Here is a 22,891-nt window from a genome sequence, read left to right as displayed (position 1 = left end):
CACTCTAGGGGAGGGAAATTCAGCTCCAGCTATTGAGGGAAGGAGTATTAGAATTTGTGGACATACGTTAAAACCACCTCAACTATATGCCTTTGTTTATTCTCTCATCTTGAGTTGTTTATCATTCATGTGTTAACACGGTGTTTACCAGATAATTGAACATGATACTTTGAAATGTGAAGCAGAATTACAATTTTACCATTATTTCTTCCTACAATTTATATTTTTAATTGACATAGGGGCTATATTATTGGACTGGATCTCTGATAGTCCTTATCATTGTTACTTCTGTATGTGATTCACTAAAAAGTATTTCAGATCCTGCTGTGTGGAAGACATTGTGTAAAGTCTTTGTTTATCCCCCGCCCCACCCTTTGTTTCTGGGGGACAAACAAAGACTTTACACAATGTCTTCCACACAGCAAGCTCTGAAATACCCACCCCCCAATTCCCTGCACACACTCCCTGTCTTTCTCCCTCGCTTTATTCTTCCCTGTAGCACTTGGCTGTTCCTTTCCCCTTCCCTCACTAGGCTCCAGCCATGCTGGTCTCCACACTTAGAACCAACCAGACGTTCTTTTGCCTTAGGATCTTTGTTAGAGCTGTAACTTTTGCCTGCAATGTTTTTTGCCCAGATTTTCACATGTTTGACTTCCTTTCCTCTGAAGTTTTCGGTGAAAGGTCACCTTTCAATGAGGACTTCCTGACCACCCTATTTAAAATTCCAACCTGTTCCTCCATAAATGTTCCCAGTATCCTTAACTCTGCTCTTCTTTTTCTAGTATATTATATAATTTATTTTTTAGGTTTATTATTGTCTATTCTAGCTGGAATGTAGGATCCACAAAGGCAGAAATTTTTATCTGTCTTGTTTACTTAACTCAAGTGCCTAGAACGTGAGTGTTCCTTGTATTATTTTTTAGAGATTCAATCACTAACATATATTTTGACTATTATCTTTTGTTTTTCTTTTTTTGGCTAGAATGTATGCTCTATGAGGGCAGAGATTTTTGCCTTTTTTACTCATTACTTTACCCAGCACATAACACAATGGCAGGCATGTAGTAAGCATTCATTAACTGTTAAGTAAGTAAAAACATTGGGTTAGCAGTTTTTCATTTGGGCCAGTTATTTTGTTTGTCAGAGTGGAATCAACATTTTTTTTAATCATTGTAAAATTAATGCATGTTTATTATACAAAATTTTAGTCCATATAGAAAAGTAAATGAAGAAAATAACATCTACCATAATCATACCTTGTTATACCTAGACATAATCTTCAACTTATGTATTATTGGTTATGTTTATTTGTAGGATATCTGCGTATAAATTTATTTTTTATGAGAATGTGTCATACTAGATACTCTTGCAGAGTGAATTTTTATACTTAATGTGGAAATCTGAACACATTCAAAGTAGACCTGTATCATTTTAGTGTCTACTTAATAGTAGACACTAAAACATTGAAAATTGTCTATTCAAGACTATACATAAGGTTATCCAAACTGTATGTAATTATGTTCTATTTCTAAGTATTTTACTTGTGAGAAAAATGTTCCAAATAATAGCACCCCTTAATATTTCATAAACTTAAAATATGACTGCCAGAACAATCGTAGAAGAAAACGTTGGTCTAAAGAACAAATGAAGTACGGTAATTCCAGAGAATTCAAATTTAAAATGTAGTAGGCAAGATCAGGATGCACTTTAGAATAATGAGGGAAAGGTTGATGAATTGCAAAATACATTAAGCAAATATGCTATTAGCAAAGAACTTTACTGCTTTGCATAAAAACTTAGTCACTGTCTTGTAGAAGCATACAGTGTAGTCATATGCTAAATACATGACTATGGGTTCCTATCTTATAAGACTGGGTATGTTCACTGTCATAAATTGATACAAAAAGTATTTTGTGTGTTGAATTGAACCAAGCAATTGAGTTCAGAAGAGAAAGCAATCTTTTCTGAATGGGATAATTTGGGTCAACTTGTTTTATTCTAGTCATTTTTTTATTGCTTTCCTATTATCTTCAGAATTATAATTAAGACTAACATTTTGTTCCTGTTTATGGGGGATAATTTGGTAAAATATAATCAATTAACATTTTATACAGAACATTAGGTAATTGAAGGGAATTGTTACTTCATCTGGGTAAATAATCTTTTATCATCGAAGGTCGCTAAACAGAGGTTATTTCTTCTTTAAAATATTCACTGTCTTCATGTTTCTTTTTAAGTGACTTCCTTTTTTTGATGTTCTTTTTCCAATTAGTTTAAACATCTTTAATAGAATTTTTTTTTTTTTTTACTTTTTCTTCAGATCGAACTCATTTGCCAGCAAAATAATATTGTAGTATTGGAAGATACAATAAAAAGGCTTAAATCTGTAAGTACATTTTTCATAAATATGTGTTAAGGAATCGTTTTTATTTGGTCACTAAACTATATAAAGTCATATCTTTGGCTCTCATGCGTTTCGTGAGGAATAAAATATGTTTGTTTTCTAAAATCTGCACCAGCTGCTAGAGACACAGGGGAACCTCTATCTGTAATAGTGACTTTTTTTTTTGCTGCTTTCATCACTACTACTTTCTTTCCTAGAGGCAAAGAACAACTTTTGGTTAGTTTTATTAATGTCCTTATCTGTTAATTGATTTAAAATGGTGACTAATTCTCAAAATATAAAGTGTGTTTGTTTACACATTAACTTTTATCCCCCTTAATAATAAATATTTTTAAGCCATAAATTTTGTTACATAATTCCAAACAATGTTTTATTTGTCTAACAATGTGAAATGAAAACTGCTCTGTTTAAAACATTTTAATGTTATTTAAAATATTTAAAACCATCTATCTGAAAGTATATTTATAATTGTCTCCCAATAAAGTCTTGTTAAATAAATGTTGTCAAAGAAGTGTTTCTAAATATATTGAAGTGAATGCAAATTCATGGGAATGCTTACAAGTATGGAATATCTAGCATTCAGTTAACGTATTTACTCAATGAACAATATTGGACAAAACTTTGATGCTATAACAGATGCTTTAATAGTAGCATATGTTTTTCTTTCTTTCCTTTTTTTTTTTTTTTGAGATGGAGTCTTGCTTTGTTGCCCAGGCTGGAGTGCAATGGCACCACAACCTCCGCCTCCTGGGTTCTAGCGATTCTCCTGCCTCAGCCTCCCAAGTAGCTGGGACCACAGGTGCGTGCCACCATGCCAGGCTAATTTTTGTGTATTTTTAGTAGAGATGGGGTTTCACCATGTTGGCCAAGCTGGTCTCAAACTCCTGACATCGTGATCCGCCCGCCTCGGCCTCCCAAGGTGCTGGGATTACAGGCGTGAGCCACCATGCCCAGCCTAGTAGCGTATGTTTTTCTAAAGTAAATCCATGCCATTTCTAGGATGTGTGCTAGGTCTGTGGACATATCTGGCCTCTCTAAAATTTCTTTACCATTTTTTCTCCAAAATTATTGAGCAAATTTAAGGATACTTTCAATTAAAACGTAGCATACCCAGAAATGCTGGAAAAGAAAGATATCTAACTGCTTTTTAAAAATTATTGATATATGAATTTTTAAATGTTCAATTTAAAAAATACCAAATTAAATGTTTTTAAGGATCCTGTTTGTTTTCAATTTCACTTAGAAAATGATGCTATTGTTTAGCTTGAAATAATGGCCTAATTTTTTCCTCCTTGGCAAGATAATTTTAGATACTGAAAAAGCACAAAATAAATCTCCTTCTAGACTTGATTCCTTTGTCAAGACTTTGGAAGCAGACAGAGATTACTATAAGAGTGAAGCTCAACATTTGAGAAAGATGATGAGAAGTAGGTCTAAAAGTCCAAGACGCCCATCACCAACTGCCCGGGTAGGTTTTATAAACATAAATATTTTGAAGTTTGTTACCCAGACACTGGCTTTTATTCTTTGTTTTACCTAATTTGGAAATGATTTGTTTTGATTTGGTGTGAATTGCTATATCAAAGGGGTTGAGAGACAGAGGTCTCTTTGATGGTGCAGTAGACTACTGATACTGGTTCTTTATCCTCAGCATGAGTAGCTCTTGGGAGGTAATCAGACAAATGTGGAATAATTTGGAACGAAGCTGTTCTAAAAAGACGTGGTTTTTAAACTTATTTTTTATAATTTCCTTTTGTTATATAGTCTTGTTTTCTTAAATAGAAATTGGTCACTGCTATCAGTAGCACCTTTCTATCAGTACTATATATCAAAGAAGAATTTCAAATTCCTTACATAATAACAGGGTGCAAACTGTGATGTAGAACTTTTGAAGACAACAACAAGAGATCGTGAAGAACTTAAATGCATGCTGGAAAAATATGAGCGCCATTTGGCAGAAATTCAGGGTAATGTCAAGGTTCTTACATCTGAGAGAGACAAGACCTTCCTTCTTTATGAACAGGTAAACTTATAAAAAAACAAGTTATGTAAGCAATAACATTGAATTCTAGAGGTATGTAGTTCTTCTTTGAGATCTATGAGACTGCTTAAACCTGCAAATCAAATTAATCTAACATTTGGGGATTACATATGTTTTTAACATATTCTTAATGAAATGTAATACATTTCCAATATAGTAGGTATGTGAGTACACACATATGTTATCCCCATAGCCAAAAAAAGATCATATGCATGCATAAAAGTAGTCTTATTTTTGGAATAAGATATGGAGAAACCGTTAAAAGATAAGGTGTTGTGAGTTCAAGGTAAAAAGATCAAATCCTGACCTTTTCACCTTGAGCTCGCCACACCTTACTGCATCACTTTGGGAACTTTTATGTAATTTGCTTAATTTTAGAGAATAAAAGAAGTATGTAGTTTACCTCTGCTTTCTAGCTTAAAATTGCGTAGCTTTTATTAATCAGATAACTTATTTACCCAACAAGTATTGAATCCTATAAATCATCCATATAACTTCTTTTAAAAGTATCACAATTTTTTAACAAATTATAGCTATTATATGTAGGGTTCTAGGCTCACTACTCTAAGGGATAGAAAAATGATAAGATGCTGACCATGTTCTCCTATAAATTTACAGTCTAGTTAGGGAGATAAAGTATATTGTATTTATTGACTTTTATTACTATAAGTGGTCTAGAAGATATTATAAGAAACAAAAGAATTGGGCATTTTTAGGTATGGTGATCAAGGAAATCTTTGTTAAAAGTTATGAAGTATGAGCCCTGAAAAATGAATGGAGTTTTTATTACGCTGAAAGGAACTAGAAGGAACATTCCAGACTAAAGGAATGGTATGAGGCAAAGGATAAAGGTAGGAAAATCAGTGGATAAATAAATTGGTTTAAGACTAGAATAGAGGATGTGTGTCAGTGGAGAAGGGAGAGAGCTAAGACTTGAAAGGTAGATTACACTAGAGCAGGAATCATTATACTTTTTCTGTAAGGCCCAGACAAAAAATACCTTCTGCTTTGCAAGCCATGTGGTCTGTGTTGTAACTAATCAGCCCTATAGTTGTAGGGTGAAAGCAGCTTTGGACAATACATAAATGAATAACTTTGACTGTATTACAATAAAACTTTATAGATACTGAAATTTGAATTTCACATTATTTTTACTTGTTTTAAAATATTCTTTTGATATTTTCCCTAGTCATTTAAAAATGCAAAAATATTTCTCCACTTACAGACTTACAGGAGGCAGGCTAGATGTGGCCTGTGAGTTATATATAGTTTGCTGACTTCTGGACTAAATGGTACAGACTATTCAATGGGCCTTATATGGGGTTTATATTTTGCTTTATAAGCAACAATCTTTTTTTTTTTTTTTTTTTTAAAGGCAGGCAAAATATGACCAAAGTAGCATTTTACAATTTAAAAACTTTAACTTTATGGCAAATTTTTATTTCTCACATCATCTTTCTATATCATCTTCTTATGTAACAATTTCTCCTTTGAGAGAGTTGGAGGAAGGAGAGACCATGGACTCCTCCGTAGAAAGCTGTTACAGTAGTGCACATATAAGGCATTAAGGGACTAAGCAAGGGTGTTTCAGTGGAAATAAATGTAGGGACAGATGCAAAAGACCTTGTGAAGGAAGATTTGACATGATTTGATCTTAGGAAGAAGGAGGGTTACATGACAGTGACTAAAATTCTGTCTTGAATGACTCAGCAATATGGTAATAAAATAAGAAATAGGAGAGTCATTGGTGGTTTGAGGAAAAAGATGTGAGTTTGTTTTTAGACAGAGTAAGATGATGGTAGCACATTCAGGTCGTAATTGCCATCAGGCTGTAAGAACTGTGGGACTGGAGTAGAGAGAGGCAAGAGTTAAATAGTTAGCTTTGGAAGTCATCTGCTTAGCAGTGAGCTTCGCACCTTCAGAGTGGATGAAGTCTCTGAATGAGAAAACTGTACGTAGAGGAGCAGAAAAGTTAAGATATAATATTCAAGAGGCAGAAGGGAACCTTTGAAAGAGACAAAGATGCAGAGAGCTAGGGAGGAACAATGTTATAAGGGAGGAAGGAATCTCAAGAAGCAGCATGTTGTAAACAGCAACAGACATCACTGAAATATCAAGGAGAATAGGAACTGAGAGAACACCATTATATTTGGTTAGGTCTTTAGTTGAAATTCCACAGAGGGTGGGAGGGTGGGAGCCAGGTTATTCTGGGTGGTAGAGTGGATGGTAAGGAACCATTGGCAATAGTTATAGACCATAGGACTTTTTTTTTTAATGTGTCAAAGGAAGAAGAGACATAGGATGGTAAATTGGTCAGCAGGATCAAGTGACAGGTTTTCAAGATAAGGGAGCACCGTTCATGACTGAAGGCAGGGGAGAAAGTGCCAGTGGAGAGGGCACTATTCAGGAGGAGAAGAAATAATTATGATTGAGTCAGGGAGATCTTAGAAGACACTTTAGGAGATAAGGTTTGGGGTTCTGGTGAAGGCTTAGCTATGGAAATTGGGAAATTACATATTTTCCTTTGGGGCTTGGAGACTGTCTGAATAGACAGTGATCAAAATCAAGAGGAAGGAAGATAAAGAGACATGTGCAGCAAACTATGATATTAAATAATCTGCAGGTTTGGAATAGATTCGGGACCCAAGGATGGTTGGACAGATGTGCAGAGACTATGTTGGGTTATCAGTAAGGATTGGTAGGCCTTTCTGTCAGCGCAAAAGTAGCAGCACATAGCAATGGCATGTGCATTTACGTTTAGGAAGACTGAAATACTATGATAATATTCATTAAACCGGTAGTCTGCCTAAATTGTGCTGAATTTAAATTTACACTACAAAATGAATACATGGAGTATACCAAATGTATTTCTTAGCAAAACATTTTCTGTTGCAATGACTTCCTCCCAATTAATTTTATTGTAGACTTTTGACAAAGATGTTGTAACATGAACTTCTATTTAAATATATCCATTTTCATTTATTTGTATAAACTCATTTTAAAATAAAAGTGATATCATTACCCTGCTGCATGCATGTTGATGTAGTTTTGCATTTTAACTGGCTAGATATAAGATTTTTTATGTTTATGTGTTCTAAACATAGAACATAAAGCTTGTTAAACAAAATTCTATGATTTAAATAATAGGCACAGGAAGAAATTGCCCGACTTCGACGAGAAATGATGAAAAGCTGTAAGAGTCCTAAATCAACAACGGCACATGCTATTCTCCGGCGAGTGGAGACTGAAAGAGATGTAGCCTTCACTGATTTACGAAGAATGACCACAGAACGAGATAGTTTAAGAGAGAGGCTAAAGGTTGGAAAGGATTTTATTTACGTGAACATAGGTGAAACACAAATGCAGGGATATTGGAATCACTTTATTTTGTTTTTGCTTTTTAATCAGATTGCTCAAGAGACAGCATTTAATGAGAAGGCTCACCTGGAACAAAGGATAGAGGAGCTGGAGTGTACAGTTCATAATGTAAAAAAAAAAAATCTCTTGGCTATAAACACTCACTGACTTTCCCCTTTTCCCTTTTTCTGTGTTCAGAGAAGTTCTTTTATTTTTCTAAGATAGTGTTTATATTCCTAAAATGCTTAAGGTATTTTATAGTGTAAATTGTCACTTTTTTACTTGCTTATTTCCTTCTAAAAATGTGTTTTTTGGTGTTAGATTGCAAAGTGTGTACTTCAGAAAAATCACTAGGAATTCATTTTCAGGGATCTTATCCACTTTCTTATCTCCATATTTTGTTAAAGATAATATTGCCAGATGTAAAGAAAATGGTTTATTCTATCTAAAGAGTGGATAAGGTAGAGAAAATTTTGATGAAATAAAAATAAGCAAAGTGTATTTAAACTGAGTTTAAATGTGAAACATCACCTTTTTCCTAATCAGATTTGATATGCTACGAATATATATTGATATTGTCACTATATTAACATAATTAAGGGAATTTAACTTTCTATTACCAAATATAATTGAAGATGTTTATAAATTCATCTGTACTGTTTTATTGTAATGAGTTAAAAATATGAGATGGGGGCCGGGCATGGTGGCTCACGCCTGTAATCCCAGCACTTTGGGAGGTCACGGCCAGTGGATCACCTAAAGTCAGGAGTTTGAGACCAGCCTGACCAATATGGTGAAACCCTGTCTCTACTAAAAATACGAAAATTAGCCAGGTGTGGTGGCGTGCGCCTGTAGTCCCAGCTACTCGGGAGGCTGAGAGAGGAGAATTGCTTGCACCTGGGAGGTGGAGGTTGCAGTGAGCTGAGATCGCACCACTGCACTCTAACCTGGGCAACAGAGCGAGACTCCATCTCAAAAAAAAAATTACTAGACAGGAGAAAATAATTTTTATTTTCATAATTCTACATTATATAAGTTGTTAATGTTGGGCAACAAATAAATTCTTTTGCAAATAGCATATTTATACTATAGTCAGATTGAACCAGATTGAAAAACGTAGACTGATATATTGTAATAAGCTTTATAGAAAAGCTTTGCAGTGGCTGCTGCTTGGTCCTGCTTCAGAACACCTTATCTGTAAAACCTTCTACAGCAGTCAGGTCTAACCTGATAATCTCATCATGTCAGTCTTGCCACAAACCAGTTTGTGCAGAGGGAATATGTCCCTTCAGGATGATTACCAAGGTGTTTTTAGTGATGGCAGTAACCTTGTCATTCTACTTGTATAGCTTGATGATGAACGTATGGAGCAAATGTCAAATATGACTTTGATGAAGGAAACCATAAGCACTGTGGAAAAAGAAATGAAATCACTAGCAAGAAAGGCAATGGATACCGAAAGTGAACTTGGCAGACAAAAAGCAGAGAATAATTCTTTGAGGTAAACTAAATTACCTTTAAACAGCCAACAGTTTACTATAACTATAGCTCTGCTTTTGATAGTGTATTTTATAATGAAAATTATTTGTTGAGTTCATTTCTGAAAGGATGATTGAAAAGCAGTTGTAGGAACCTTGGCACACAGTGAACAATTTTCCTGAGCTCAATCACAGACTGGTAATGCCACACTTAACCAGGAATCACACTTCTAGTAATTGTACTTTACATTTGTTAAAAACTTCAACTTTTCACTGAAATAGCGTTTACAGAGCTCTGCTGGGTACAAAATATATTTGACTTTGATTGTTAATTTACCTTTATAACTTTAAATTCTGTTTTGGGATATGAACAGTATAAGAAAACACAAAGCACAGGTTTGGCAGTTGCTTAGAGAAAGAGTGATTTAGAATATAATGAAAAGCCATAACAGAGAAATAGGAGCATGTGGTGGAACATCTATTAATTGAATGCAAGTACTATACTTAGCCTTTCCTATGTACTGGTATGGTTGCTGAACACATATCGATTGAAGCAGCCTACGGCAATAAGCTTGGGCGATGGGGCGAATGAGTTTTTGAAGACCTCCACATGAGTGGTTTTACTTTTAGTATCTGTTGATGTGAGAACTAGAGGTTCTACAGATTCAGTAAGGTTGAATTTCATTGCATCTATGAACACTGAAGCATAGTAATAGCTTAATATCTAGGTAATGGGTTGATCCGTGCAGCAAACCACCGTGGCACACGTTTACCTGTGTAACAAACCTGCACATCCTTTACATGTACCCCGGAACTTAAAATAAGAAAGAAAAATAGTAGTTCACACTCCTATTAATGCCGAGATTACAGGCATGAGCCACCGGGCCTGGCCTTTCTTAACAAATTTTTAAGTGTATAATCTGATACTGTTAAATGTAAGAACAGTGTTGTAAGGCAGATCTCTAGAGTTTTTCATATTGCATAACTGAACCTCTGTATCCTTTGAACAGCACTCCCTATTTCCCCCTCCAGTCAGTCCCTGGCAACTACCATTTTACTTTCTGTTTCTGAGTTTAACTATTTAGAGACATCTTGTAAGTAGAGTATTGAGTAGTATTTGTCCTTCTCTGGTTGTCTTATTTCACTTAGCAGGATGTCAGTGTTTGTCCACATTGTAGCATATGACAGAATTTCCTCCTTTCTTGAGGCGGAATCTTTAGTTCTTTATCTTTTTGTTCCTTTCTCTTTCTCGCTCCTTTCGTTTTTATAATCCTTTGTTAATGTTCGCTCTCTTGATGGTGTCCCACATATCCCATAGGCTTTCTTCATTTCTTTTTAATATTTTTTCTTTTTTATCCTCTGGGTATTTTCAAATGACCTGCCTTCAAGTTTACAAATTATTTTTTTCTACTTCGTCTAGTCTACTGTTGATGTTCTCCAAGAAAGCTTGTCTTGGGCTGGGTACGTGGGCTCACGCCTGTAATCCCAGCACTTTGAGGGGCCAAAGCAGGAGGATTACTTGAGTCCAGGACTTTGAAATAAGCCTAGGCAACATAGCAAGACCTTGTCTCTACAAAAATAAAAGTATCTTTTTATTAACAGATGTTATTTATGTAGTCAGATTTATTCATCTTTCCTGTTTGATTTATGATTTTATCCTTTTTTTTTGAGACAGAGTCTCACTCTCTCACCCAGGCTGGAGTGCAGTGGCGTGATCTCGGCTTACTGCACACTCCGCCTCCCGGGTTCACGCCATTCTCCTGCCTCAGCCTCCCGAGTAGCTGGGACTACAGGTGCCCACCACCATACCTGGCTAATTTTTTCTATTTTTAGTAGAGACGGGGTTTCATGGTGTTAGCCAGGATGGTCTCGATCTCCTGACCTCATGATTCACCCGCCTCGACTTCCCAGAGTGCGGAAATTACGGCGTGAGCCACTGTGCCCGGCCTAATTTATGCTTTTTTTTTTTGCGCCCAGCCTAATTTATGCTTTTTTTTTTTTTTTAACTGAGAAAATATTTTTCTCAGTTATAGGAACATGAAGGTATGTTCCTATATTATCTTCATATTTATATCTGTAATTTACCAGGAGTGTATTTTTGTATATGTTGTGAGGCAGTGGGCAAGTTTTGTTTTATTTTGCTTTTTCACATATGATAACTCAATTTTCCCAGCAATGTTTGTTGAAAAGATTGTCCTTGACCGCTCTGCAGAGATGTGTTCCTTATAAATAAGTATCTGTGTGTGTGTGTATTTCTAGGGTCAGTAATCTGTTCCATTTGTCTTTTACATGGTTCTTGTACCATTACAAAACTTCCGTAATTACTATAACTGTAAAAGTGTTAAATCTATAAGAACGAATCTACCTTGTTACTCATCAAGAAAGTCTTGACTATTGCCAGCCCTTTGCATTTTCAATTTTCATATAAATTTTAGAGTGAGCTGGTCAAAGTCCACCCCGAAAAAGAAAAACCCTATTAAGATTTTAATTGGCATTGAATTGAATAATAGATTAATTTTGAAATACTTTATTTTTATGTTATTTGAGTCTTCTGGGCCGCCATAAACATTGTATATCTCTCTCTATATATTTTTCAGTTTTGCTTCATAATGTTTCCTATTTTTTGTGTGTAGAGAGGTCTTACATTTATTTTGTTAAATTCATAGGTACTCAGTATTTTGAGATTATATTATTTTTAAAAATTGTGGCTGGTATATAAAAATAAAATTGATTTTTATATTTTGGTGTGGTATCCAACAGTCCTGCTAACTTTTCATTATTTTTAATAACCCATCTACAGAAGTTTTTTTTTTCATTTATGTATACAAAATCATGTTATCTGAAAGTATTCTTTTCCGGCCTCTCTAATTCTTACACATTTTATTTTTCTTGCCTTGTTATATGAGAATTACTTCTAATTAACTATTGAATATATTTCTTGTAGGTCTCTTGATAACTATGTAATATTAGATTTAAGAACATTTTCTTCTATTTTTATTTTGCCCAGATATTAAAAAATCATGCATGAATGTTGAAATTGATCTGATAATTTTTATTCATGTATTTAGATGGTCACATTATTTTTCTCCCTTATTCTGTTAAAATGTGAACTTACACTGATTAATTTTATAATACTAAACCAACCTTATAGGGTAGAATAAATACAGATTGGTCACGCTATATTATACTTGTTACTTATTATTGGTCTAAGTTAACTAATATTTTGTTTTGTATATTTACATCTATTTTTGTAATTTAGATTGACTGATACTTTACCTTTCTTATGGCTTTTATTTTATTTTTTATTATTTTTGAGACAGAGTTTCGCTCTTGTTGCCCAGGCTAGAGTGCAATGGCGCGATCTTTGCTCACCACAACCTCCGCCTCCCGGGTTCAAGTGATTCTCCTGCCTCAGCCTCCCGAGTAGCTGGGATTACAGGCATGCGCCACTACACCAGCTAATTTTGTATTTTTAGTAGGGATGGGGTTTCTCCATGTTGGTCAGGCTGGTCTCGAACTCCCGACCTCAGGTGATCCACCTGCCTCAGCCTCCCAAAGTGCTGGGATTACAGGCGTGAGCCATCGCACCCCGCTGTCTCTTACGGCTTTTTTAAATCAGATTTTGATATCAAGGTAATGTAAACTCATACTATAATACTCTTTTACTCTTTTTAATTCATTTTGTCTTCTGTCATTTTGTGGAACAGTTTGTATGAGATTGGAGTTGTAGAACTTACCAATAAAGTCATTTGGATGTCATCTTTTCTTTAAGGGAAGGTTTTATTTCATTTATTTATTTTTTTGTTTTTTTTTTGTTTTTTTGAGACAGAGTCTCGCTCTGCCGCCCAGGCTGGAGTGCAGTGGCGTGATCTTGGCTCACTGCAAGCTCCGCCTCCCGGGTTCACGCCATTCTTCTGCCTCAGCCTCCCGAGTAGCTGGGACTACAGGCGCCCGCCACCTCGCCCGGCTAGTTTTTTTGTATTTTTTAGTAGAGACGGGGTTTCACCGTGTCAGCCAGGATGGTCTCGATCTCCTGACCTCGTGATCCGCCCGTCTCGGCCTCCCAAAGTGCTGGGATTACAGGCTTGAGCCACCGCGCCCGGCCTTGCATGTTTTTTTTTTTTTTTTTTTTTTTTTTTTTTGAGACAGAGTCTCGTCATTTATTTATTAAAGAAATAATTTCTTATGCCAGTCAGTATATATATGTAAGTATTTTTCATTTTGTCTAAATTTTAAAAGCTATTTAGTATAATGTTATTTATAATATCCTGTGAACATTTTAATGTACGTAGAGTCTGTAGTTATTTCCTGTTTTTCTATTCTGGAATTGGTGGTTTATTAGTTTTTTCCAAAGACCAACATTTTGCTTTGGTTTTGATCCTCTCTATTGTTTGTTTTTATTATTTCATAAACTTTGTTCTTATTTTATTATTTCCTTTCTTCTATGTTCTTTAGACTTCTTTTTGTCTTGAATTTTCTTCAGATGAATGCTTACATTTTTACTTTTTAGGCCTTTTTTTCTAATAGAAACATGTAAAGCTTTAAATTATCCTCAAAATACTTCTTTAGGTATATTCTAAAAGTTTTGATATTTACTATTTTCCGTATAAAAATTTTTTCTCCTTGGAGAGCTGTCAGTTTTTTCATTATATATTTTGATGGTATGTTATTAGGTGCATATGCATTTACAATTTTTCTATTAGTAAGTGACTTTCTTTATCTCTACTCATGTTTCTTACCTCTTTGTGTGATATTAACATAGCTATACCAATTTTCTTTCGGTATTCATTTTCATGAAAAATATTTTCTTTTGCTGTCAACCTTTCAGTGTCCTTATGTTTTAGACATCTTTCATAAATAGCATGTGTTAAGTTTTTAAAATTTAATCTGATATCTTTTATATTTTAGCTGGACCATTTGGTCCATTTGTATTTTATTATATCTTTGGGTTTAAATCTAATGTCTTATATACTTTCTGTTATTATCAATTATATGATTCTTGCCTTCTTTCGGATTGATGGGGTATTTAAAAATCATTTTATTGTTTTCTGTCAGCTTAAAAATCATTCTAGAAGTCATAAACTCATTTATTTTTCTTTTAGTGATTACCTGAGAATTGCAAGAACCTTAGAACAGTAACTCCATTTACCCATCTTAACTTCTGTACCATTTTAAGCCAAATATTTTAATAACACATATACATATATGTGTGTATAAATATATATATATGAACTGAGTAAAACACTTATTGTTGTTTGCTCAGTCAATATTTGTTTAGATTTACCTGTACATTTATTCTTTTCATTGCCCTTCATTCCTTTTGTTGCCCTTGAGTGATCTGGAATCCTTTATTTTCTGTTAGAAAAATATCCTTTAGAATTTATTTTAGAACTTTGTCTGAATTTAAGTTTTTGGGGTCCTATATATATATATTTTCAGATTCAGGTCATTAATATGCAATAACATATGGTCAGTTTGATGAATGTAGACAATTGTATATAGCTGTGTAACCATACTTTAAAGTAAAGATACAGAGCATTTCCTTCCCTCCAGATAGTTTCCTTATTCTCCTTTCCAGTCAGTTCTCCTCCTCCCCATTGCCTGACACTTATTACCGCAGGTAAATTTTGCCTGTATCTGAGTTTCTTAGAGGGAGTCCCCACTTTGCACGGTTTCTATATGCATTAATTTGGTTAGTAGGGTTTAGTTAAGTAATATCAGTTCTCTACCAACATAGTTTCAGTTACCAGAGTAATTACTGTGAGTAATTGCATTAAGTACAAACTTACTGCTAGCTCTTTAATCTACAGATGCCTAAGAAAATAACAGATATAAATCATGACCAGTGACCAATCACATCACATCTTTTAAAGTCTGTGGGTGATTGATCAGTGACATGTTAATCAGTTTATGCTTAGATAGCAAAGTCTGTTGTTCTGTTGCCTCCTTCCCAGTGACAAACGTGACATTTTATAACACAGATAGTTGAAAGGGGGAATTGGCCATCAAAGATGAAAATGCAACAAAGAAACAAAAAGTTATAACACTGGAAGCAAAATTTGAGTCAAATGTAAAGGGAATTAAGGAAGAGGTAGCTGTCATCGAAGTGTTGACACTGCTGCCATTAAAGAGATTCTAGATATGCCTCCAGGGAAACTAATAAAGGCAACCTTATCAACATAAGTGAAGAAAGTGGCCGGGCGCGGTGGCTCAAGCCTGTAATCCCAGTTTGAGAGATTACAAGCCGAGATTGGGAGGCCGAGACGGGCGGATCACGAGGTCAGGAGATCGAGACCATCCTGGCTAACACGGTGAAACCCCGTCTCTACTAAAAAATACAAAAAACTTGCCGGGCGAGGTGGCGGCGCCTGTAGTCCCAGCTGCTCGGAAGTCTGAGGCAGGAGAATGGCGTGAACCGGGAGGCGGCGGAGCTTGCAGTGAGCTGAGATCTGGCCGCTGCACTCCAGCCTGGGCGACAGAGGGAGACTCCATCTCAAAAAAAAAAATAAATAAATAAATAAGTGAAGAAAGTGTGACAAAAAGGATGAAGGCAGTCCAGTAGACGTGACATTGGCAAAAGCCATTATATTAAAAGAACTCTCCGAGATGTTTCATGCCATTGAAAGCATAAAGGGTAAAACATGGAAGCTGATCCAAACTTAGAAAGGTGTATAACAATTTGCCAAGACATAAAAAACATGCTTGCTCTGTATTTTGTTTTGATAAGAGGTGGCAAGCACTGTTCAAACTACTCTTGATAAACTAACTTTTTATAAAGAATCATGTTAATTCTCAATGTATCTAATGTTTTAATTTACAACATACTCAATAAATACTAGTTTTTAAAAAATTTTGCTATATACTTATAAATGACAGTAACAAAGTTGTATTTTGACAAAAAATTTAAAAGTTATGGAAACATTGTTTTTCTCATTGATCATTAAAGATTACTTTGCCTGGACGACTTGTACAGTCATTTTTGTGGTCCTGCATGGCTGTCAAAGTTGGGGCTGCCTACATATGTACTGATACAATACACTTTTTTTTTGGCTAGGCACGATGCCTCATGCCTGTAATCCCAGCACTTTGGGAGGCCCAGGCAGGTGGATCACGAGGTCAGGAGATTCAAACCAGCCTGGCCAACATGGTGAAACCCTGTCTCTACTAAAAATACAAAAATTAGCTGGGCGTGGTGGCGCATGCCTGTAATCCCAACTACTCGGGAGGCTGAGGCAGGAGAATCGCTTGAACCAGGGAGTCGGAAGTTTCAGTGAGCCGAGATCCCACCACTGTACTATAGCCTGGTGACAGAGCAAGACTCTGTCTCAAAAAAAAATTATCTATCTATCTATCTATAGATAGATACACTTTTTTATAAAGTGTGTACTTTTTTGTATCTGGCTTGTTTCTTTCGATAGAAGTTTTTAAAGAATCATCACTTATAAAAGTAGTAATAGTACAATTTTTAAAATATTTCTAATATGAACCTTTTCTTTTTTATTTTATTAAATTTCCATAGATTTTTGGGGAACAGATGGTGTTTGGTTACATGAGTACATTCTTAAGTGATTTGTGAGATTTTGGTGCACCTATAACCCGAGCAGTATACACTGTACCCAATTTGTAGTCTTTTATCCCTCACCCTCCTCCCACTCTTTCCCCTAAATCTCCAGAGTTCATTGTATCATTCTTATGCCTTTGCATCCTCATAGCTTAGCTCCCACTTATGAGTGAGAACATAAGATGTTTGGTTTTCCATTCCTGAGTTACTTCCCTTAGACTAATGATCTCCCGTTCCATCCCGGTTGCTGCAAATGCCATTATTTCATTCCTTTTTATGGCTGGATTGTATTCCATGGTATATATACTACAATTTCTTTATCCATTTATTGATTGATGGGCATTTGGGTTGGTTCCATATTTTGGAAATTGCTAATTGTGCTGCTATAAATATGTGTATAAGTATCTTTTTTGTATAGTGACTTATTTTCTTCTGGGTACTCAGTAGTTGAATTGCTGGCTCAAATGGTGGTTTTACATTTAGTTCTTTAAGGAATCTCTACACTGTTTTCCATAGTGGTTGTACTAGTTTACATTCCCACCAGCAGTGTAAAAGTGGTCCCTTTCACCACATCCCTGCCAACATCTGTTGTTTTTTTATTTTTTTGATTATGGCCAATTCTTGCAGGAGTAAGGTGGTATCACATTGTGTCTTTGATTTGCATTTCCCCTATCATTAGTGATGTTGAGCATTTTTTAATTTGTTTGTTGGCCATTTATATGTCTTCTTTTGAGAATTATCTATTCATGTCCTTAGCCCACTTTTTGATGGTATTGCTTGTTTTCTTATTGCTAATTTGTTTGAGTTCCATGTAGATTCTGGATATTAGTCCTTCGTCGGATGTATGGATTGTGAAGATTTTCTCCCACTCTGTGTGTTTTCTGTTTACTCTGCTGAGTGTTTCTTTTGCTGTGCAGAAACTTTTTAGTTTAATTAAGTCCCACCTACTTATTGTTTTTGTTCCATTTGCTTTTGGGTTCTGCCTAAGCCAGTGTCTAGAAGGGTTTTTTTTAATGCTATCTTCTATACTTTTTATGGTTTCAGGTCTTAGATTTCAGTGCTTGATCCATCTTGAGTTGATTGTTGTATACAGTGAGAGATGAGGATCCAGTTTCATTCTTCTATATGTGGCTTGCCAATTATCCCAGCACCATTTGTTGAATAAGGTGTCCTTTCCCCTACTTCATATTTTTGTTTGCTTTGTCGAAGATCAGTTGGCTTTAAGTATTTGGCCTTATTTCTGGGTTCTTATTCTGTTCCATTCGTCTAAGTGCCTATTTTTATATCAGTACCATGCTTTTTTGATAACTGTAGCCTTGTAGTATAGTTTGAAGTTGGATAATGCAGTGCCTGCAGGTTTGTTCTTTTTGCTTAGTCTTGCTTTGGCTATGTGGGCTCTTTTTTGGTTCCATGTGAATTTTGGAATTGTCTTTTCTAGTTCTGTGAAGAAGGATGGTGTTATTTTGATGGGAATTGCATTGAATTTGTATATTGCTTTTGACAGTAGGTTCATTTTCACAGTATTGATTGTACCCATCTATGAGCATGGGACGTGTTTCCATTTGTTTGTGTCATCTATGATGTCTTTCAGCAGTGTTTTTTTTTTTTTTTCCTTTTTTTTTTTGAGATGGAGTCTTGTGGGCGTGCAGTGGCGCGATCTCAGCTCACTGCAAGCTCCGCCTCCCAGGTTTATGCCATTCTCCTGCCTCAGCCTCCCGAGTAGCTGGAACTACAAGTGCCCGCCACCTTGCCCGGCTAGTTTTTTGTAATTTTTAGTAGAGACGGAGTTTCACCATGTTAGGCAGGATGGTCTCGATCTCCTGACCTCGTGATCCACCCGTCTCAGCCTCCCAAAGTGCCAGGATTACAGGCTTGAGCCACCGCGCCCGGCCTCAGCAGTGTTTTATAGTTTTCATTGTAGAGATCTTTCACCTCCTTGGTTAGGTATATTCCCAAGTTTGTGTGTGTGTGTGTGTGTGTGTGTATGTGTGTGTGTGTGTGTGTTTTTTTTTTTTTTTTTTTTTTTTTTTTGCAGCTATTATAATAGGGGTTAAGTTCTTGAATTGATTTTCCGCATGATTGCTGTTGGTGTGTAGCAGTGCAACTGATTTGTGCACATTGCTTTTGTATCCTGAAACTTTTCTGAATTCACTTATCAGTTCTGGGAGCTTTTTGGGAGGAGTCTTTAGGATTTTCTAGGTCTACAATCATATCATCAGCAAACAGCGACAGTTTGAATTCTTCTTTACTGATCTGGATGCCCTTAACTTCTCTTGTGTGATTGCTCTGGCTAGGACTTCCAGTACTATGTTGAATGGAAGTGGTGAGAGTGGGCATCCTTTTCTTCTTCCAGTTCTTGACAGGAATGCTCTCAGTGTTTCCCGTTCAGTATTATGTTGGCTGTAGGTATGTCCATAGGTGACTTTTATTACATTAAGTATGTCCATTTTATACTGATTTTGCTGAGGGATTTAATCATAAAGGGATGCTGGATTTTGTCAGATGCCTTTTCTGCATCTATTGAGATGATCACGTGATTTTTATTTTTTATTCTGTTTATGTGATCTGTCACATTTATTGACTTAAGTATGTTCAACCTTCCTTGCCTCCCTGGTATGAAACCCACTTGATCATGGTGGATTATCTTTTTGATATGCTGTTGGATTTGGTTAGCTAGTATTTTGTTAAGGATTTTTGCATCTATATTCATCAGATACATTTGTCTATAGTTTCACTTTTTGTTATGTCCTTTCCTGGTTTTGGTATTTAGGGTGATGCTGGCTTCATAGAATGATTTAGGGAAAATTCCATCTTTATCTTGTAGAATAGTTTCAGTAGGATTGGTACTAATTCTTCTTTGAATGTCTGATAGAATTCAGCTGGTCCTTGACTTTTTTCTGTGGGCAATTTTTAAATTACTATTTCAATCCCACTATTACTGGTCTGTTCAGGGTTTCTAATTCTTCCTGGTTTAAGCTAGGAGGGTCGTATATTTTCAGGAATTTATCCATCTCCTCTAGGTTTTCTAGTTTATGTGTGTAAAGGTGTTTGTAGTAGCCTTAAATGATCTTTTGTATTTCTGTGATGTCAGTTGTAATATCTCCCATTTCATGTCTGATTGAGCTTATTTGTATCTTCTGTCTTCTTTTCTTAGTTAAATCTTGCTGATGGTCTATCAGTTTTACTTATCTTTTCAAAGAACTGGCTTTTTGATTAATTTATTTTTGTGTTTTTTTTGTTTCAGTTTCATTTAGTTTTGCTCTGTTATTATTTCTTTTCTTCTGCTGAGTTTGGGTTTGGTTTGTTCTTGTTTCTCTAGTTTTTTGAGGTGTGATCTTAGATAGTCTGTTTGTGCTCTTTCAGACTTTTTGATGTAGGCATTTAAAGCTATGAACTTTTCTCTTAGCACTGCCTTTGCTATATCCCAGAGGTTTTGATAGGTCTTGTCACTATTATTGTTCAGTTCAAAGAATTTTTAAATTTCCCTCTTGATTTCATTGTTGACCCAATGATCATTCAGGAGCATGTTATTTAATTTCCATGTATTTGCATGGTTTTGAAGATTCCTTTTGGAGTTGATTTCCAATTTTATTCAATTGTGGTCAGAGACAGTACTTGATATAATTTAAATTTTCTTAAATTTATTGAGACTTCTTTGGTGGCCTACGATCTGGTCTATCTTGAAGAACATTCCATGTGCTGATGAATAGAGTGTATATTCTGTGGTTGTTGGGTGGAATGTTCTGTAAATATCTGTTAAGTCCATTTGTTCTAGGGTATAGTTTAAATCCATTGTTTCTTTGTTGACTTTCTGTCTTGATGACCTGTCAAGTGCTGTCAGTGGAGTATTGAAGTCCCCCACTATTATTGTGCTTCTGTCTATGCCAATTTTTAGGTTTAGTAATAATTGTTCTATATTTAAGATTGTGATACCTTCCTGTTGGACAAGGCCTTTTATTATTATATAATGTCCCTCTTTGTCTTTTTCAACTGCTGTTGTTTTCAAGTTTGTTTTGTCTGATATAAGAATAGCTACTCCTGCTTGCTTTTGGTATCCATTTGCATGGAATGTCTTTTTCCACCCCTTTACCTTAAGTTTATGTGAATTCTTATGTGTTAGGTGAGTCTCTTGAAAGCAGCAGATACGTGTTCAGTGAATTATCAATTGTGCCATTCTGTATCTTTTAAGTGGAGCATTTAGGCCACTTACGTTCAATGTTAGTATTGAGATGTGACATACTATTCTATTCCTCGTGCTATTTGCTGCCTGAATACTTTGGTATTTACGTATGTATGTATGTATGCATGCATGTATGTATTTACTTACTGTGTTGTGTTATAGGTCCTGGGAGATTTATGCTTTAAGGAGATTCTGTTTGATGTATATTGAGGATTTGTTTCAAGATACAGAGCTCATTTTGCAGTTCTTTGTAGTGCTGGCTTAGTAGTGGTGTATTCTCTCTGCATTTGCTTGTCTGAAAAAGACTATCTTTCCTTCATTTATGAAGCTTAGTTTCACTGAATACAAAATTATTGGCTGACAGTTGTTTTTGTTTAAGGAGGCTGAAGATAAAACAATTCCTTCTAGCTAGTAGGGTTTCTGCTGAGAAATTTGCTGTTAATCTGAGAGATTTTCCTTCATAGGTTAGCTCATGCTTTTGCCTCACAGCTCTTAATATTCTTTTCTTTGTCTTTCCTTTAGATACCTTGATGACTATGTGCCTAGGTGATGATCTTTTTGTGATGAATTTCCCAGGTGTTCTTTGAACTTGTTATATTTGGATGTCTAGATCTCTAGCAAGGCCAGGGAAGTTTTCCTCGATTATTCCCCCAAATACGTTTTCCATACTTTCAGATTTCTCTTCTTCCTCAGGAATGCCAATTATTTTTGGGTTTGGTTGTTTAACATAATCCAAAACTTCTTGGAAGCTTTGTTCATTTTTTTAAAAAATCTTTTTTATTTGTCTTTGTTGGATTGGTTTATTTTGAAAATCTTGTCTTCAGGCTCTAAAGTTTTTTCTTCTACTTGTTTAATTCTATTGCTGAGACTTTCCAGTGCATTTTGTGTTTCTGTAACTGTGTCCTTGATTTCCAGAAGTTGTGATTGTTTTTTATTTATATTACCTATTTCACTGAAGATTTCTTCCCTCCTATCTTGTATCATTTTTTTGATTTCATTAAATTAGACTTTGCCTTTTTCTGGTGCCTCCTTGATTAGCTTAATAACCGACCTTCTGAATTCTTTTCTGGCAAATCAGGGATTTCTTCTTGGTTTGGATCCATTGCTGGCGAGCTAGTGTGATTTTTTTATTTTTTGAGAGTGTTAAAGAACCTTGTTTTGTCATATTACCAGAATTGTATTTCTGGTTCTTTCCCATTTGGGTAGGCTATGTCAGAGGGAAGATCTGGGGCTCAGGGGCTGCTGTTCAGATTCTTTTGTCCCATGGGGTACTCCCTTTATATAGTACTCTCCCTCTTTTCCTAGAGGGATGTGGCTTCCTGACAGCCGAACTGTAGTGATTGTTATTTCTCTTCTGTATCTAGCCACCCAGTGGGTCTACCAGGTTCTGGACTGGTACTGGGGGGTGTCTATACAGAGTCCTATGATATGAACCATCTTCTGGTCTCTCAGCCGTGGATAGCAGCACCTGCTCTGGTGGAGGTAGCAGGAGAGTGAAATGGACTCTGTGAGGGTCCTTAGTTGTATTATTGTTGTTTATTGTACTACTTTTGTGCTGGTTGGCCTCCTGCCAGGAGGTGGCACTTTCAAGAAAGCATCAGCTGTGGTAGTATAGGGAGGATCAGATAGTGGTAGTATAGGGAGGTGAGTGGGGGGGCCCCAGAACTCCCAAGAGAATATGACCTTTGTCTTCAGCTACCAGGGTGGATAGAGGAAAACCCTCAGGTGGGGGCAGGGTTAGTCGTATCAGAGCTTAGATTCTCCTTGGGTGGGGCTTGCTACCACTGCTGTAGGGGATGGGAGTGTAGTTCCCAGGTCAACAGAGTTATGCTTCCAGGAGGATTATGGCTGTCTCTCCTGTGTCATGCAG

At 35.8% G+C, this 22,891-nt stretch overlaps 2 protein-coding genes across 10 annotated transcripts in view; both read left to right on the top strand.

Annotated features, from left to right (window-relative positions):
• The window catches only part of TSGA10 (testis specific 10), a 149,937-nt gene that overhangs the window by 29,407 nt on the left and 97,639 nt on the right, over window positions 1–22,891 (top strand). For 7 of the 9 annotated variants that reach the window (XM_050755077.1, XM_050755078.1, XM_050755076.1 and 4 more), the window contains 6 exons: window positions 2,321–2,386; window positions 3,705–3,872; window positions 4,269–4,427; window positions 7,593–7,763; window positions 7,854–7,931; window positions 9,152–9,303. In XM_050755077.1, coding sequence (XP_050611034.1) covers window positions 3,822–3,872; window positions 4,269–4,427; window positions 7,593–7,763; window positions 7,854–7,931; window positions 9,152–9,303 — 611 coding nt within the window. In that variant the 5' untranslated portion in view covers window positions 2,321–2,386; window positions 3,705–3,821. Of the gene's footprint in view, window positions 1–2,320; window positions 2,387–3,704; window positions 3,873–4,268; window positions 4,428–7,592; window positions 7,764–7,853; window positions 7,932–9,151; window positions 9,304–22,891 lie in introns of those variants that run through there. The other 2 variants (XM_050755079.1, XM_050755080.1) reach the window with 2 other exon arrangements.
• LOC126934347 (cytochrome c oxidase assembly factor 5) overlaps window positions 22,744–22,891 on the top strand; it is a 521,053-nt gene continuing 520,905 nt past the window's right edge. The window contains exon 1 of the mRNA XM_050755187.1: window positions 22,744–22,754. The gene's annotated coding sequence lies outside the window, so the exon portion shown is untranslated. The remainder of the gene's footprint in view (window positions 22,755–22,891) is intronic.

Source organism: Macaca thibetana, chromosome 13, assembly GCF_024542745.1.
Source record: "Macaca thibetana thibetana isolate TM-01 chromosome 13, ASM2454274v1, whole genome shotgun sequence".
NCBI lineage: Eukaryota > Metazoa > Chordata > Mammalia > Primates > Cercopithecidae > Macaca > Macaca thibetana.
The sequence above is the reverse complement of the archived record's forward strand: the minus strand, read 5'-3'. Positions and strand labels throughout refer to the sequence as shown.